We start from the raw sequence: 15,943 nt of genomic DNA, 5'->3' as shown, positions 1-15,943 counted from the left end.
ATGTCAGAGGATTTGATTGAAGCAAATAAGTAGGCGACAAGCAGTACTGTCTTATTGGGCAGAACCCACCCCGGCCAAGTCATCTTGAAAGCACATCAGCATGTGCATGCTGTCTGCCTACACCCCTCCGCACAGAGACTCTTACCATGAGAACTGGACTGGAAGATACTTCATGAAAAGGGGATTCACAAATTTACCAGACACATTGGTAAACCTGGGGTGAACTGACAGGTAGGTGGGTAATATCCCATTTTGATAAACAAAATACTGATCTTCTCATTAGAAAATGGGTGGGAATAAAAAATGAGATGGGGGCTATAGCAAATATCAGACATTTTTGCCTTTGTAGCATGTGTTATCTTGTTTCCAATCACAGCACTCTTATTTTCTTTAAGAGAACTACCCTCCCATGTTCTCAGTCCATGTGGTTTTGGTAGGGTTTAACCCACTCTTTGGCTCCACAGGTAGGGATGTGAACCGGCCTGGGTTATTGGGTGTTGTGTCTCCTGACCATATGATTGATTCCTGGTGAACAGGTGGCCAAAGCTGGTCCTTAGAGCCAATCAGCATCAGTCCTTGGGCGTTGGCTGTAACAAGTGGGAAAGAGAAGCTTTCTTTTCATTGGGTTGCTAAGCTGGTAGGATGTCACTCTAGAGGTGCTGCTATCTACATTTGTCACCAGCTGGGAAGGCCACCTAACAAAGTCCACACAAAGGAAAGCAGGCTGAGGGGATGAGAACAGAATCCTGATGACGTAATTTGCACCTCCAGATCCAGTTGTACCTAAAGCCAGGGCTACTTTCTGGACTTTTCAGTACATGAGTGAATAAATTGTCTTTTTTTGCTTAAGCCTGTTTGAGCCACGTTTCCATCACTTGCTGCCAAGAGTCCTGATAAATATAGGAATTTTTCTGAGGTCATAGAAGTGAGTGGGTCTGTCTACAAAAGTTGTCTGAACGGGCCTGTTATCCAGCGGTCTGCAATGACAACCATCATTTACTGCTGGATTTTGAGCTAATTGCTTAAATGTGTCATCTTGTAACCATCACAACACCCTGTAAGGTATTATTGCCTCCATTTTAAGACAAATTACAGCTGAGCTAGGTTGATGAACTTGATCTCAAGTTTACACACTTAATGGCAGGGCCAGAATTTGATTCCAGGCTGCTATTTCCAAAGTTTATGCTCTGAACCAGCACAGTATAATTCCCTTATGGTAATCAGGGCTCTCAGCAGCAAATGAAATAATGTACCTGGCCAGTGTAAGCAGGCCCAGAAGCTATGTGACCAGGGATACGTCCAACCACTCTGCAGTGCTCCTCCAGTAAGGCAGTGTCACCACCACTCCACACATCACTGGTCTCCAACATGGTGGGTCACACTAGCGATGCTTGGGACTGGGTACCAGAAGTGCGACCTCTGCTGCTGCTGAAGATCTGGCCACCTCTACCACTATGCCTACCAGAAGATGATTCTAGGAATGTCTGTTTCTTCACTTTCCTCCCCTTGGAATCCCAATTCCACCTCGGTGCATCTGACTGGCAGAGCCCCGGCCACATCCCTGTGCCCTAGCAGCAAGGGAGGCTGGGAAATGAGTTTTGCCTTCTATCCTTTGAATCAAGAGGCTCAGTGGCCACAGCACGATAGCAATTTGACTTTTTTTGATTCTGGAAATCTTAATATGCCATGTTTGGACCAAATCGAGTTTGCTTCTTGTACTTTGGAGTGCATCAGAATTACCTGGGGAACTTGCCGAAAATAGATGCCCCACCTCAACTCTACACACAGAATCAAAATCTCGATAATAAGGCTAGGGCATCTGTATTTTTATTAAGCCCCCAGGGGATTCTGATGAACACCAAAGTTTGAAAAACATTGATTTAGAGGTTTTTGCTGACTAAATTGGTCCACACAATGTTTCTTCAGCTACTGTCCCTCATCCCTCTAAACTTAGGTATTACTCAGTTCTGGTAAATGCTGAACTAAAGATGCAGTCCTTCTGGGGGTTGATATGTGCTTACTGGAAATAATATAAATGTGATTTTTAAAAAGCTCTTTATGATCAGCAGATAAAAGGAAATACCCTGAATCCATCTTTTCATGTTATTTTCTTGGAAGCGTCACAGTATAATGGGTCAACTAACATGTCATAAATTGATAAGAGAGTTCTAATCTACCTTTATTGACAAACTGGTTTGACTGGCAAACATTTTTAACTCTAAGAATCTGTTTTCAAATATGACAATTTTATTAACCAGTATACAAGGCTGTTGGGAAAGACTAATTTAAAAGACTAGAACATATCTAGTTAAAATGAAGACTGAAGAATGGCCACAAATTCTGGAGTTATTTTCTGGCCAATATCAAACTAATTATGACTGTATCTATTGTAATAAGTAGCAAACTTAGGTTAACAAACTGCTTTCTTTATATGTGTGGTGTGGATGAGTTGTTATAGTAGTATGTATTGTTCAGTGAGCAAAATGTGTTCCTTTCAGCCATTACCCCCAAAGATAAAAATCATCAGAAGTTATATATATAGGCAACTCCATTTCTTCTTTTGTGCCTGGTGATAAAAGGCGCAAGTTTATTTTCATCTCAGGACTGACTGTATGAAGAGAAAACTTTCAGACTAAATATCTCATCACATGGCCTGTTTGGCCAACATTACCCCATCCTAAGGAAACCAAATGGAAGCTCTATAAAGGGCTGGACAGTGGAAAGGTGATCATAAGAGATACTTGAAAATGAGCTTTGAAATGTTTTTCAATATTTTAGTATAGGTCCTTGAAATTTTTCAGTCTTCGAACAATCATGTACTTTTGCTTTTTGACATTATTTTATCTATTATCTTTCATTAGCAAATGGAGAAACTGATATCTAAAAGTAAACTTACTACTTTTCAAGTTCTTTAGTAAAATAATACCTTAGCTGTCAAAGGTCAGTTACCTAAGACCTCAAAGTACCGCAGGAACATTAACTGGTTAATTCTCCCAAGGGAAATAGTCATAAGGTAGAGACCACCCCTGGAGTTCATCTTTAGCATCCCTCACCCTTTCAATGTTCTGCACTTGCAAGGTGTTCCATGATCTCATGGGGCCCCAGTCACCAAGGACAAAGATCTTCTAAGCTAACCATTCCTTCCAGGGACGTTTCCATTTTTTTTTTTTTAAAGTTCTATGATGAATTGCATGATCTTTATTTTTTGTTTTTTTAAGATTTTTTATTTTTTTCCTTTTTCTCCCCAAAGCCCCCCTGGTACATAGTTGTATATTCTTCATTGTGGGTCCTTCTAGTTGTGGCATGTGGGACGCTGCCTCAGCGTGGTTTGATGAGCAGTACCACGTCTGCGCCCAGGATTCGAACCAACGAAACACTGGGTCACCTGCAGCAGAGTGCGCCAACTTAACCACTCAGCCACAGGGCCAGCCCCCGTTTCCATTTTAAAAGGTGCCTAAGAGAAGGCAGAGTCCATGTCAATAGAACTAAACTTCCATTGACAGTAGAATCTTGAGCCCTGGAGCAGCTGGCCAGTAAAAATGTTTGAAGAATGAAAAGTTTTAGGCATCAATTCACTTGATAGAAATGATAATCCCCTCTTCATAATGCAAGTATTATTGGTACTGGTGATTGTAGCTTTGCAACATAAAATGATCATGTATTTAAGAAAATTTAATACAGGAAAGTGGAACATAAAACAAGGGCAAAGGGACTGTTTACAGGAACATATTATAATAAGTGCAGTGACTCTCAAACTGGACTTGACAAAGAATGACAGGGTATAATTATTAAAAATGATACCCTGACTCTAACCTCAGATTCCCATTCGATAGAGGTGGGTTTGGGAATGTGCATTTAAACAAGCTCCCCAGTTGATCTGATGGAGGCAGTTCAAAGACTACAAATTAAGAAACAGATCTACTGTATTCTCCAGCCCCTAAATGAAAAGTTACCGCCATGTCCTGGAATTCTAAAGATTAACTGATATCAATCAATCAACTGATTGATATAATCAATGGGTATCAGTTGAATTCATCTGGTGCTATTTAGCTCTTAAAAAAATGTATATAATCCTCAATAATTAGGCCTAAGAGAAGCAAGTGAACAATAACTAATAACAAATTCGGGCAAAAAAACTCACCCACCAAAACCAAAATTTAAGCTCTACTTAAATTACTGCAGTTTTGGTGATAAACTATAGGCAGAAGTTCAGTGTACTAATATCCTGATAGCTGATGACTGTTATTGGGGTTACATGCAGGTTTTCAGAGCAGGGACCTAAGGCATGCATTCACATGTTTGGGAAATTCTGGAAGGCCAGTAGGGTAGACCTTTGGTATTAGGCCCCATCTGGCCAACTCCTACGAGACGTTTCTGACTTGGCTGAGAAGTACTCTCCTCTAGGAGGCTCCTTCCACCTTCTGGATTGGGTTAAATGCCCTCATATGGGCTTCCTAGTGTCAGTAGCAAGGACCAACCCTGAGCATTTGCCACTACACACCACTCACTGGCGTGGTTCTTCAAACACCACAGAACCAATGCTTCAGAGCCTTGGCACAAGTGGTCAGTCATTTTTCACACTGCCAGCTTCTTTTTCATTTTTTAGGTTTCAGCTGAAATGCCATCTTTTCAGAATGACTTTCCTTATCACTTTACTTAAATAGGATTCCTATCCTCAACGACCTGTTACAGTCTCTCACTACCCTGTTTTCTTTATAACACCTATCACAATTTACAAATACTTGATCTTTTTTTCCAGTTGTATTGAGAAAGAATTGGCATACACCACCGTATAAGTTTAAGGCATACAGCATGATGGTGTAATTCACGTATATTGTGAAATGATTCCCAGAATAGGTTCAGCTAACATCCATCTTCTCATATAGACACAACGAAAAGGAAGAGGAAAAGAGAAAAAAAATTTCTCCTTGTGATGAGAACTCTTAGGATTTGCCTCTGACAACTTTCCTATATACCATATAGCAGTGTGAGCTAGTCATCATGTTGTACATTTACTTGATCTTTTCTACTGAGGTCTTTTTCTGCTCTCCCACTACCATATAACATCTTGAGGCAGGGAATGTGTACTTACCTGTGAATACCCTGTAGTGACCAGCACAGAATCTCCTCTCAAGGAGGAAGGCTCTAAGTGTCTGGTTCACCACTGCATTCTTAGCACCTAGCACACCCTCAGGCATTTAATAAATGTCACTGAATGAATGAAAACACACTATTCCCTCAAGAAATACTTATTACAGGGAAGTAATCTGAAAACTCAAGGGCTTTCTTTTGTTGCTCCTGTATGTCCAGATTTCTATCATTTAATGCTGAGCTTTTGTACCGTAAAGTATCTCCTTTGATCACTTTCCCAGTCCTGTCTCCCTAGTAGTTCAGTTTCTAACTCTGACCCCATATAATAAAAAACCAGGACTTAAAAAAAAAAAGAGGTTAATTTCCCCTCGAAATTGTAAGAGAATACAACCTTTCTGAAAGAATTTGGGAAAGAGAGAAAGCAAAAAAAAAAGGAGCTCATAATCACCAAACCAGAAAAAACCCACCAACTGTTACATAACCCTATGATATGCAGAGAAATGGATTCTTGGTTATAACCCAGCACCAGCCCCTCTGGTGCCATGCTGCTCTTAAAAGCATTTCCAATTTGACTGTCTTGCACTTATAAACAAATTGTTAATATTTGTAGTTATACTGGGATAATGAAAATCTGGCAAATGAGTTGGAGTAAGGATCTTTTTTCACAATAGCCCAATGATCTGGTTGGTCAGAATACATCTTTACAATACTGTCTGCTTCAGATAAGCGAATACTATTAAAACAAAAGCAAAAGACCACAACTTCTCAGATACAGATGAAACTTTATTTATACATAAAAAAATTACACTTCAGGAATTCTTCTCTTCTAAAAACGTCTTTTAATTGTAAATTTCAAAATGAAAAGATTGAAAGGGGCAGTGTATAGCTTTTTAATTTTCTACATAATACAATCACATTTAATGTTTCAAGCTGCAAAAAATATACCTCTCCTATAATAGGAAATGCATGACCTTTATAACTGCAGACTTAAATCACAAGATGGCATCAAAAGGCAAAATAAAACAAATTAATATTCTGAGACAGAAGACCTGGTGCTGATGTGCATGGGTCCTATCTCTAACCACTTCCCTCCGTGGTAATTCTTCCTTGTAGGTTTATAACTCAACAGAGAATTTTTTACTAACAACACCTATCATTACCATGGAAAAAGTGAAAAGAGAAGTGATAAGGGCTCTTGTAAACAGTCTAAAAATTATCTCCCATGATCATAGATTTCTGAGTAATAATATTAACATTATCCACCCTATAAAAGAAACAAAAAGTGCCATAATGTTTTGGGATCAAATAATTTATATAATAGTCATTAATCTAATCTGGAGCATGTAAGCCTCAGTACCATTGAAAGCTCAACCTCACTTCTAAAAAAGAAATTAATTCAAAGAACCATTAAATGTTTGTGATAAATTAAAAGTCAAGTGGTTGCTACATCCCAACGAGATTAAAAACTCTTAGAAGACTGTGGCTTTTTTTTTTAACAGCAGGGCTTAATTTACAATGTTTTGCCCGATACAAAAAGGATTTTCAATTTATCTGATAAAACAGTCTTTTTATGGGTGCAGCCACCATCTCTCACCTTTTGTCTCCCCTCCCAATTCCACTTGCTAAAGCCATTTATTTACCAGTAACATGGTTATTATTTGAAGCATCTAAATCTATCTGAGACGACAATTTAGAGAGCTGGACAAAATTATATAATTTTAAGTACAATGAACTTAAATGTCACCTTCAACAGTTCAAGCAAACTTTTGAATTTAGTGTTGCTCTTTTTTCTTCACTTTTAAGTTTCAAAAGAGGTATCAGTTCTACAAAATTTGGCCAAGAGGTGTAGGAAATTAAAAAGTTCTTATTAGAAAATGTCCACAATCTCAATTTTCTGCCAGATGGACAGGAGACTTGATTTAATGAGGCCATTTGCAGCTTTGGAAGATGGGACGGGATGAAGTGAAGAACACCTTGCCATGCTGTGCCAATAGCCCCTTTGCTCTTTATCATCAATGTTGTTGGGGTTAGTCTCTCCAAGGGGCAAAAAACCCTCTGATCTGGGCTTAAACTTCGTTAAAACTGTCCTGCGGGGGGCAGGAAAAAGCTTCAGACCTGAGGGGCCAGTGAGGTGGTATCTCACGGCAAGGATCAGGCAGAAGAAGCTCTGCTCCCTTTTGCTAAGGTCATGGACACTCCAAGGGGGAGGGAAGAAAGAGTGAACACGTAATACAGAAACACCCCTATCCCCTTGAGATGAGAGCAAAGCAAAAATAAGTATCCAGAGACGACATTTTCACCTTAAAAAATACCAAACTTCCCAAAAATATATGTTGAGAATTCACATGAGGATGAGGAACTAGAAAATATTTCTTCCTTCCATTGGGGAAAAAATTGTAAGAAAATTACATGAAAGCAATAGAGGTTCTTGTACAAAGTTTTGTGTTCAGAAAATATCACCTACTAAAAATGACATCTTCAGTCAAATGGTAGTTCTGTCCAATTCTGCTTAGACTAGAAGCTTTTTCAATTTGCTCAGGAGAATAATTCATTTTGTTAATAGCGACACTCCTTGAGTAGTCTACTGTTTGTACTGATGTTACAGAAAGCATTATTGTACTGCTATGATTAGAAGGAGGGTAATTTGTACCATAATTGGACTGGACAGTGTACTCAACTTCCGTAAAGCCTAAATCAACTAGGACTCAGAATCATTTTCCATTAAAACCTCGTGCTTCATCAAAATTAGGACACACACCTAGCAGAACAACTGGGCTTAATCTGTAAGAAAATATAACTTACAGAATTTGAATTTAGGCTTTAACTATTTAGCATTTCCCATGTCACATCTTAAGAGGCAGTGCTGAAAGCATTACAAACTCATTATACTCCCATTGGAGTGCTTATGACTACAGTTTCCAGTTACATTTTTGTATTCAGGGATTATGAGTCTGACTTTTTAAAAAGGCTATATTCATGATTGATATAAAAGATCTGTCCTCAATAAATTAGCTAAAATCTGTTAACTATAAATGGGTGAAGTAAGATCATCCCAAAGCAGAGCTTAAAGACTTAGAAAGCTTTGGCTGAGATCACAGAGTCTGAGTCTGGACTTGACACTGCTAATGGTTAATGGCGTATCTTGTCCCTCAGATGGCCTCCCCTAGAAATACTCATTAAAGTTGGAAAAATCAAAATAGTTTTTCCTTAGCACACAAGACAACACAGAGGTCCCTCTTTCTCACTTAAATAACCAAAAAACCCAAACGACAAATAAAAAGCCCTGAGTGCCCAAACAAGCAAACTGATGACAAAACAGACAAAACCTCTACACCCTCTGGTTTCAAGTAAACGTGTCGTCACCAGCTGCAGTATAGAGGGAAGACCCAAATGATTTCAAAGTCGTGGATTTCCCGTTAAGGACCTGACACACGTACTCCAGCGTAGCTTAGGAACCTTCGACGAGGAGGTCCCGGGGTACTTGTGAGACACCAGAGAAGTTCAGGGAGTAGGGGGGAATCTTCGAAATAATTATTTGAAGAAAAGCCCAGGCTTCCTCAGAAGCCAAAGACACATGAAACTCTACTCTACATAAGGAACACAGATCTTATGTTTCCACATGACTTTAAACGACGCACAGAACAAGGTAAGTTTGTATGGTTCTTAAGACTAAAGATATTGCTGATCTTAAGAAACTCAAAACAAAGGAATAAAGGTGGACAGACAGATAAAAGAGTATTCTTCAACTTTTCTTCACTGCACAGGGAAATCCCCCTGAAGTAAGAATAAGAAAATTCAGTAAGTTGGAAAATATTTCTAACTTTAACTGTATTTTCTCTTAATACCACATTTTAATATTGTGTATTTAATTCTAATATTTAATATTAAAGCCACATTTAATATTTAATATTGATGTAGGCTTCATATAATTAAAACTCATAAAAATTTTAAGAAGCAACTTCAGCTTTTATGTAATTCTTTAATCACCATTATGAACCCTTGTCAGATTGGGCTATGGATGAATGATGTGATGGTTTTGAACCTGAGCTTACAGAGAACCTTTCAAATCAGTGAACATTTTCTAATTGCGATATTGTTTAACATAAAAAGACTGCTAGCAAACCTCCTTTCTTCATTCTTGAATAAAGCATGCATATTTACCCAAGCTCCAAACCACACTTTCCTTTGCCATTTCTCATAAACTAAACTTTTATTTTAGCATTTTTAACAGCAAGGCCCTGTTAGGTTATTATGAGGACAAGGCTGCTTTACCAGTAAACCACATTTTTCACCCTACAGGCCAAATTTTCAAAAATCACAGTTTATTTATAAAAAAAGAATTGCAGGCTTATAATCTACTTTATTATAAAAGGAAATAGATTTTTGCACACAATTTATAGATAACAGCGTATTTAGAAAAGTTCAAATTTATCAGTATGAAAACAAATCTCACTGAAAGATACTTACTTATAAAAACATATTGCCTTTGCCATGTGAAAATCTGGTGTTCAGTTCTCTAGATTTCTTTATCAGGGCTTTTTTCTGAGCTTCATCAAACCGATTAACTTTGAGATCCTTATCACGGTCAAATGGTATTCTTTCTTGGGGCTTATTTTTATCTTCAGCAGCCTTATTCTTTAATTTTTTATGATGAATGTCCATAAGAGATTCTGATCTTTTTGATTCCTGGCGAAAGAGAGTAGAAATAAAAATCTTAGTTTGTATAGATTATTGACAGAATATGATCATGAAACAAAGTAAGTAGTAATGGTCAACATTAAGAAGGGCTATTTATAAAACCCAGTAGGTTTTTCCAAATGCAAGACAGCATCTATGAAGAAAATATGTACCAGAGCAAATTCAATCCAACCACAATGAAGATACCAACTAACTACGTGCCACACCATAAAAAAAGAGCAAGACAGAGAGGAAACAAATGTTTAAATAACCATAATGAGAAGCATCGTATGATGTGTCAAGATTAGAGTCTGAACCAAGAACACAGGTGAGAAGGGAAGAGCAATTACACTCTTGCTTGGGAGCCTGGTTAAAGCTTCACAGATGCAATGGTCTGAAGTAAAAACAAGGGCAAATCAGAAAAATCACGGCACAGAGGTGATAACATTCAAGACCTGTGCAGGTTAAGCTGAAATATTCTATATGCTAAGACAATTTTCACTCCTTTTAGTCTTCTGTTTTTTCTCTTACCTCTCCCATTTTCATTCTTCTTAGCTGAAATAGGTATTCACATTTTCAAATCTATCTAGTAGGATGAAGTCTGATCAAAGGCAATTGGTTTCATACATCAGAGATTCATTGCAGACCTTTCAGTATTGACTAAAGTAAAAGACAGAATGGCTGTGGACTGAAGAACAGGGAGTGGACGCAGGAATAGATGCAGGCAGTATAGACCAGCGGCCTTCAAAGTGGGCTATATGTATCCCTGGGGGCTACACGGAGCAGATTCCATGGGGTATGAATGCATGGATAATTCTAACGTTATTCACCCACAATTCCCAACCTCTTCATGAAGCCCTTCTTAAAACTGAGTTTGCTCAATAATTCACCTGGTGAGGATGTCTCCCTTTTCATTATGGCCCCTTCCCACTTAACAGAGGAGAAGTCTTTCCGAATCTCACTATAGAGTATTGCCCAGCAGAGCGAGCCTCCAGGGCGTCAGACAAAGAAATCTGAAACACTTGTCTGAAGGAAGCTGCCTCCAACGGAGGAACTGTAAACTGGAAGGACTTTGTGTCCTGTTGTGCCGTAAACATATTTCTCTTAAAAGTGTAACGTCCTTTAGAAATGGGTGCTTTGGTTCTTGTTGGAATGTTCTGAATGCAGATATACTGAAGAGTGGAAGTATGGAAGAAAGGGCAATTTTCGCTTAACAACCACATCTCTTCTAGGCCCTGCCTCCTGCCAAAGAAGATACCTGAGAGCAAAGATGTGAAAAGAGCTCAGTGCAAGCAACACCACAAGGCACCGGTAAGAAATGGGGAAAGTGGCAGCATCTTCTCTCATCCAGAAGACAAGCTCATGGTTCCTACTTACCTGCTTTACAACCCAGAAGTGTCACTGGAGTGATCATTAACACATCTATGTGAATGGAAAAATGAAGTCAGACTTTCTGAGGGACAGTAAGTCTGACGTGGCTGATTCGACAGTGAGAACTGACCTCATCAATTAGGTTATGTGCCAATTATTTCTTATAAATTGGATGAGCTCAATCTAGAGCTAAAGGTTTGAGCAGAATGTACAAAAGACGTTGTATTAGTAAATATTTATTTAAATTAGCACTATTTCCACTTTCTCAATCCCTCTAACTCCATAAATTAGTCATTTCATAAACCTTGGTAAAGTCTTTTAGAAACAAATTGATTTGCAAGTCAAGTACTTTCTACTTCTTCAGAGTTAAAAAAAATCAGATATTGCTAAGAAAAAACAGGCTATCAATATATACAGTATATGGAGAAATAGTGAAGAGCTTAAGTTCTGAATTCAGAAAGATCTGGATAGCAATGAGGGTTCTGCTGTTTTCAACACTGGTGACCTTAGGCAAGCAATTTAAGCCGCAATTTCTCAGCTGTAAAATGCTAGTAACAATAGTAATGATTTCCAAATATTTGGATGCGGGAGGAGTTAAGTGATCTAAAGAAGACAAAGGACATAGTGCAGTGTAGGGTACACAAGAGTCACTCAATAAATGTCACGTGTTAGATTTATTAAGCCTTTGCTATACTGTAATCCTCACAATATCTCTGTAAAGTAAATGTTATTATTCCCATTAGACAAATTTGGAAAGACAGAACCAGAGAACAAATGAATGAGACCAATGTGAAAAGAAAATCAAAGATAGCTGACAGTTGAGAGATCATTAATAACAATTTTTGTGAATGGATCACTATGAGGTTTAAGTAAATAACTCAAATTGTTTAAAGAACTGAATGACATTGCTGTAACAAACTGCATTCCATTCTCATCCACTACTTTATGTAAACATGATTTCTTAACTCTTAACTCTAAAACTCTTAACTAAAAAAACAAATACACAGGGCTGGCTAGTGGCAAAGTGGTTAGGTGTGCATGCTCCACTTCAGCGTCCTGGGGTTTGCCAGTTCAGATTCTGGGCGTGCACCTACACACAGCCCATCAAGCCATGCTGCGGTGGCATCCCACATACAAAATAGAGGAAGACTGGCACAGATGTTAGCTCAGGCCAATCTTCCTCACCAAAAAAAAAGAAGAAAAACAAACAAAATTATACATTTGATGTTGATAGCTGTCTTATTCAAGCACTAAGTAAGTAACATTCATCCAAAGACCAGGAACTAACTGGAAAAAAAGTCATTAAACATGAAATTAAATTTACATTTTACTTTTTATGTTTAATAATTATTTATAAAAACCTGCAACATGTTTACATTGTTTTGATCAAATGAAATTACAACTTAATCCTGAAGGAAAAACAGCATAAGCATTTAAAGACTTAGACACAGGAAATAAAAAAAAAATCAAGTTATGTGCATATTTCTATTATAATGAAATATGACATCAAATATAATCAGAAAAAACTTTCAAGCATGAAAGTGAATTCCAATAGGATAAAATTCTGTGGCAGAAGAGAAATGAAATTATGAATTCAAGGAGAAAAAAGAATGAAATAAAATTTCCAACTGTTAAGGAAATGCTTCTTTATATATATTTTTAATGATAATAACAGATATTGAATTGCTAGGGTATTTAGATGTCATTTGAAACATTTAATAGAGTGATATAATATGCTAATATATATAAATTACATCTTTGGTAACTACTGAGACTTACAATGAAAATTTTCAGACGTCAAGTAAAAAGCTTGTTTTAGGGGATACCAAGCAAATACACTTGACCATTCCTGACTAGCTGAAAAGAAATACAGAGTCCTGAGCCCCATCACAGACTCAGTGAATCGAAGTTGCCAACTGTGGGTCTCAGAAACCTGTGCACTTAAAAATCACCCCGTTATCATACAGGTGACCTATCAGATGTGGACCCCACTGTCAGGTCATTCTTTCTGGTAGTTTGGTATTAACAGAGAGAGGAGAGAATGGCAATACAAAGGAGAAGTGAAGTAGGATGAATTTTAGGATGGGGAACTATAATGTAATATAATTATACATAAATGTATAAATGTAAAAAAGCTATGCTATAGGGCTGGCTCTGTGGCTGAGTGGTTAATTTGGTGCGTTCCACTTCGGTGGCCTGGGGTTCACCGGTTTGGATCCTGGGCATGGACCTATGCACCACTCATCAAGCCATGCTGTGGTGGCGTCCCACAGAGAAGAACCAGAATGACTTACAACTAGGATATACAACTATGTACTGGGAGTTTGGGGAGGAAAAAAAACGCACTATACTATAAAAACTTGATCTTCTAGCACCATTTCTCCGCATTTGTCCACCCTTTCCCTGCTAATGAGAAAATAATAACTCATTAATGAGATAATAATGATGAAGGTAGATAGGCTGTCAGGAGTTGGAAGGGGAAGGCCTGAAGGTATAAGAAAGAGCTGGAGAAAACAGAACAAAGTGTGGAGGAGACGTGAGAAAGAATGAAGTAGTAGAGGCCCTACTCTACCTAGAGCCACTACCGGGAGAAATGATTTATATTGATGAGCAAAACTGTATAAAAGATAACAAAAAGCAAATAGAAATGGAGAAACAAAGACGGCAAGTTTCAATTTACTGATCCCCCCATCTTAGTAAATTAAACATCAATAAAGTCAGACGAATACATTAAACCACTGGATTACTATAATTAATTCAAACCACTCAAGTGCTCAGATTTGTTAAGATAAAGGAAATGAACTGTTGTGTCACTTATTTCAGGTGTTCTGCCTGTGTGGTTGAGCGTATCCGCATATTGTGGCATGCATGACCAAACCAGCACTACTACTATAAAAAACAACAGAAACACCCGGAAGCAGTCAGTTCACTTAAATTCACAGCTGAAAGCCAACTCATGCAGAGATCAATTTGCTAAATGACCAATTTGCTGATTTACCAAATTTAATCACTTAACAAAAATGTGTGTGTTTTGCAATGTTTATAAAATCCAGAGCAATTATTTTGAATGGAGTGGTTTTTCAGCAGCTTTTGAAAATTCCATGCTAAGATTCTACTTGCTTAGTTTTTATTTTGTCTTCAGGGTAATATTTTCAAGAGTGTTCAATTAATCAAAACTAAGAGTTACTGAGTGGTTAATCTTGAGACTCTATTAATATTTTGAAAAGTAAATCTCATAAGTAACCAAAATTTCAGCATGAGTAGAATCCTAACTTTTTTGATGCATTTTAAAGTAAACTGCAGACATCATTTACATGTACACCTCAGTATTTCAGTATGCATTTCATTAACTAGGGTTTAATATTTCTTTACAAGTTTTTCTTTCAAGGTAAATTTCCATACAATGAAATGCACAAATTGTAAGTGTACATTCACTGAGTTTCACAATCCGAACTCCTATCAAGATCTGGAGCATCTCCATCACCCCAGAAAGCTCCGCATGCCCCTAGGTTCCTAGTCAATCCCCACTCCACTCCAACAACCATGATTCTGATGTTTTCCTACCGTGGATTCATTTTGCTTATTTTAGATCAAATTCATATAAATAGAATCGTATAGTATGTACTTGCTTGTGCAAGACTTCTTTCACTCTGCACGATAACTTTGAGATTCATCCACGTTGTCACATTTATTTGTAACTTGCTCCTTTTAATTGCTGAACAGTATTTCATTGTATACACGTTTGGTTTCTCTTTCTCTTATGATGGACACCTGGCTGTTTACAGAATTTAGCTTATAAATAAAGCTTCTAGGAACGTTCCGTATAAGTTTTTTGAGGCTATTATGAATGAAGCACGTTCAGGTCTTTATGGGGACGGGTTTTCATTTGTCTGAAGTAAATACCCAGGGCTGGAGCTGTAGGGTCATGGGGTGGGTGTATGCTTAGTTTTATAAGAAATGCTCATTTCTGGTAACAGAAAAAGGCCCAGCTTGTTAATTTTCAGCTATCGTTCTTTTCTAGTATAACTAACTATGGCTATAAATTTTGACTCTTCAGTACCACTTTATTTTGCATGCCACAGATTTTGATGTGTTCTATTTCTGTTATCATTCAGTCCAGGTATTTTCTAACTTTCGTTATCATGTCTTTGACGTAATGTTTAAATTTTGCATTTTTCTAATTTCCAATTGTATAGGGCCTTTAAGTTATTCTGAATTTTAACTTAAATTCCTGTGGTCAGAGAATATGGTTTGAATGACGGAGATTCTTCCAATTTTGTTAAGACAACTTTTGAGCTGGTCAGTTTTTATAAATGTTCTATGTGGGTTGAGTTTTTGGTCAGTTTCCAAAAATGTTTCACGTATGCTTCTCTGTGTGGTGCTGGTCTACCGACATCCAATAAATCTTGCTCACTATATTTTTAGCATTCATGGAAATTTCATAATTTTGGAACAGAAGGTAATTCTCCTGAACACCTTTCAGGGGCTGACAGATTCAGTGATTTACACTGATTCTTCGAGCTGGAACACTCACCAGTTTTTTTTATGAGTAAGAGACTATAACAAAATAATGATATGCTAAATGAACACTGACTGGTTAGTTTATAAATTTAGATTGAACCATATTTGAAAACATTTTTCCTCCCACATTTAAATCGTCACATCAAACATTCCAAATCTGCTTATAGTTTACAAATTTATGAACTGAGGATCTCTAGGAGTTGGTAGGGCTCTTGCTTTCTGACCACATGCTACTGGTCTCTAGGAGTTAAATTTCTGATCTATGAGATCAGTAAAATATGAA

General features: G+C 37.6%; 1 protein-coding gene across 1 annotated transcript in view; it reads right to left on the bottom strand.

Moving 5' to 3' along the window:
* Window positions 1–5,853: 5,853 nt before the first annotated feature.
* The window catches only part of GPALPP1 (GPALPP motifs containing 1), a 34,669-nt gene continuing 24,579 nt past the window's right edge, over window positions 5,854–15,943 (bottom strand). Inside the window, exons 8-9 of the mRNA XM_046664698.1 lie at window positions 9,559–9,777; window positions 5,854–8,865 (exon numbers count right to left, since the gene is read on the bottom strand). Coding sequence (XP_046520654.1) covers window positions 9,559–9,777 — 219 coding nt within the window. The 3' untranslated portion in view covers window positions 5,854–8,865. The remainder of the gene's footprint in view (window positions 8,866–9,558; window positions 9,778–15,943) is intronic.

Source organism: Equus quagga, chromosome 6 (genome assembly GCF_021613505.1).
Source record: "Equus quagga isolate Etosha38 chromosome 6, UCLA_HA_Equagga_1.0, whole genome shotgun sequence".
NCBI classification, from domain to species: Eukaryota; Metazoa; Chordata; class Mammalia; order Perissodactyla; family Equidae; genus Equus; species Equus quagga.
Note: the sequence above shows the minus strand (reverse complement) of the source record. Positions and strands in the feature narration are given on the sequence as shown.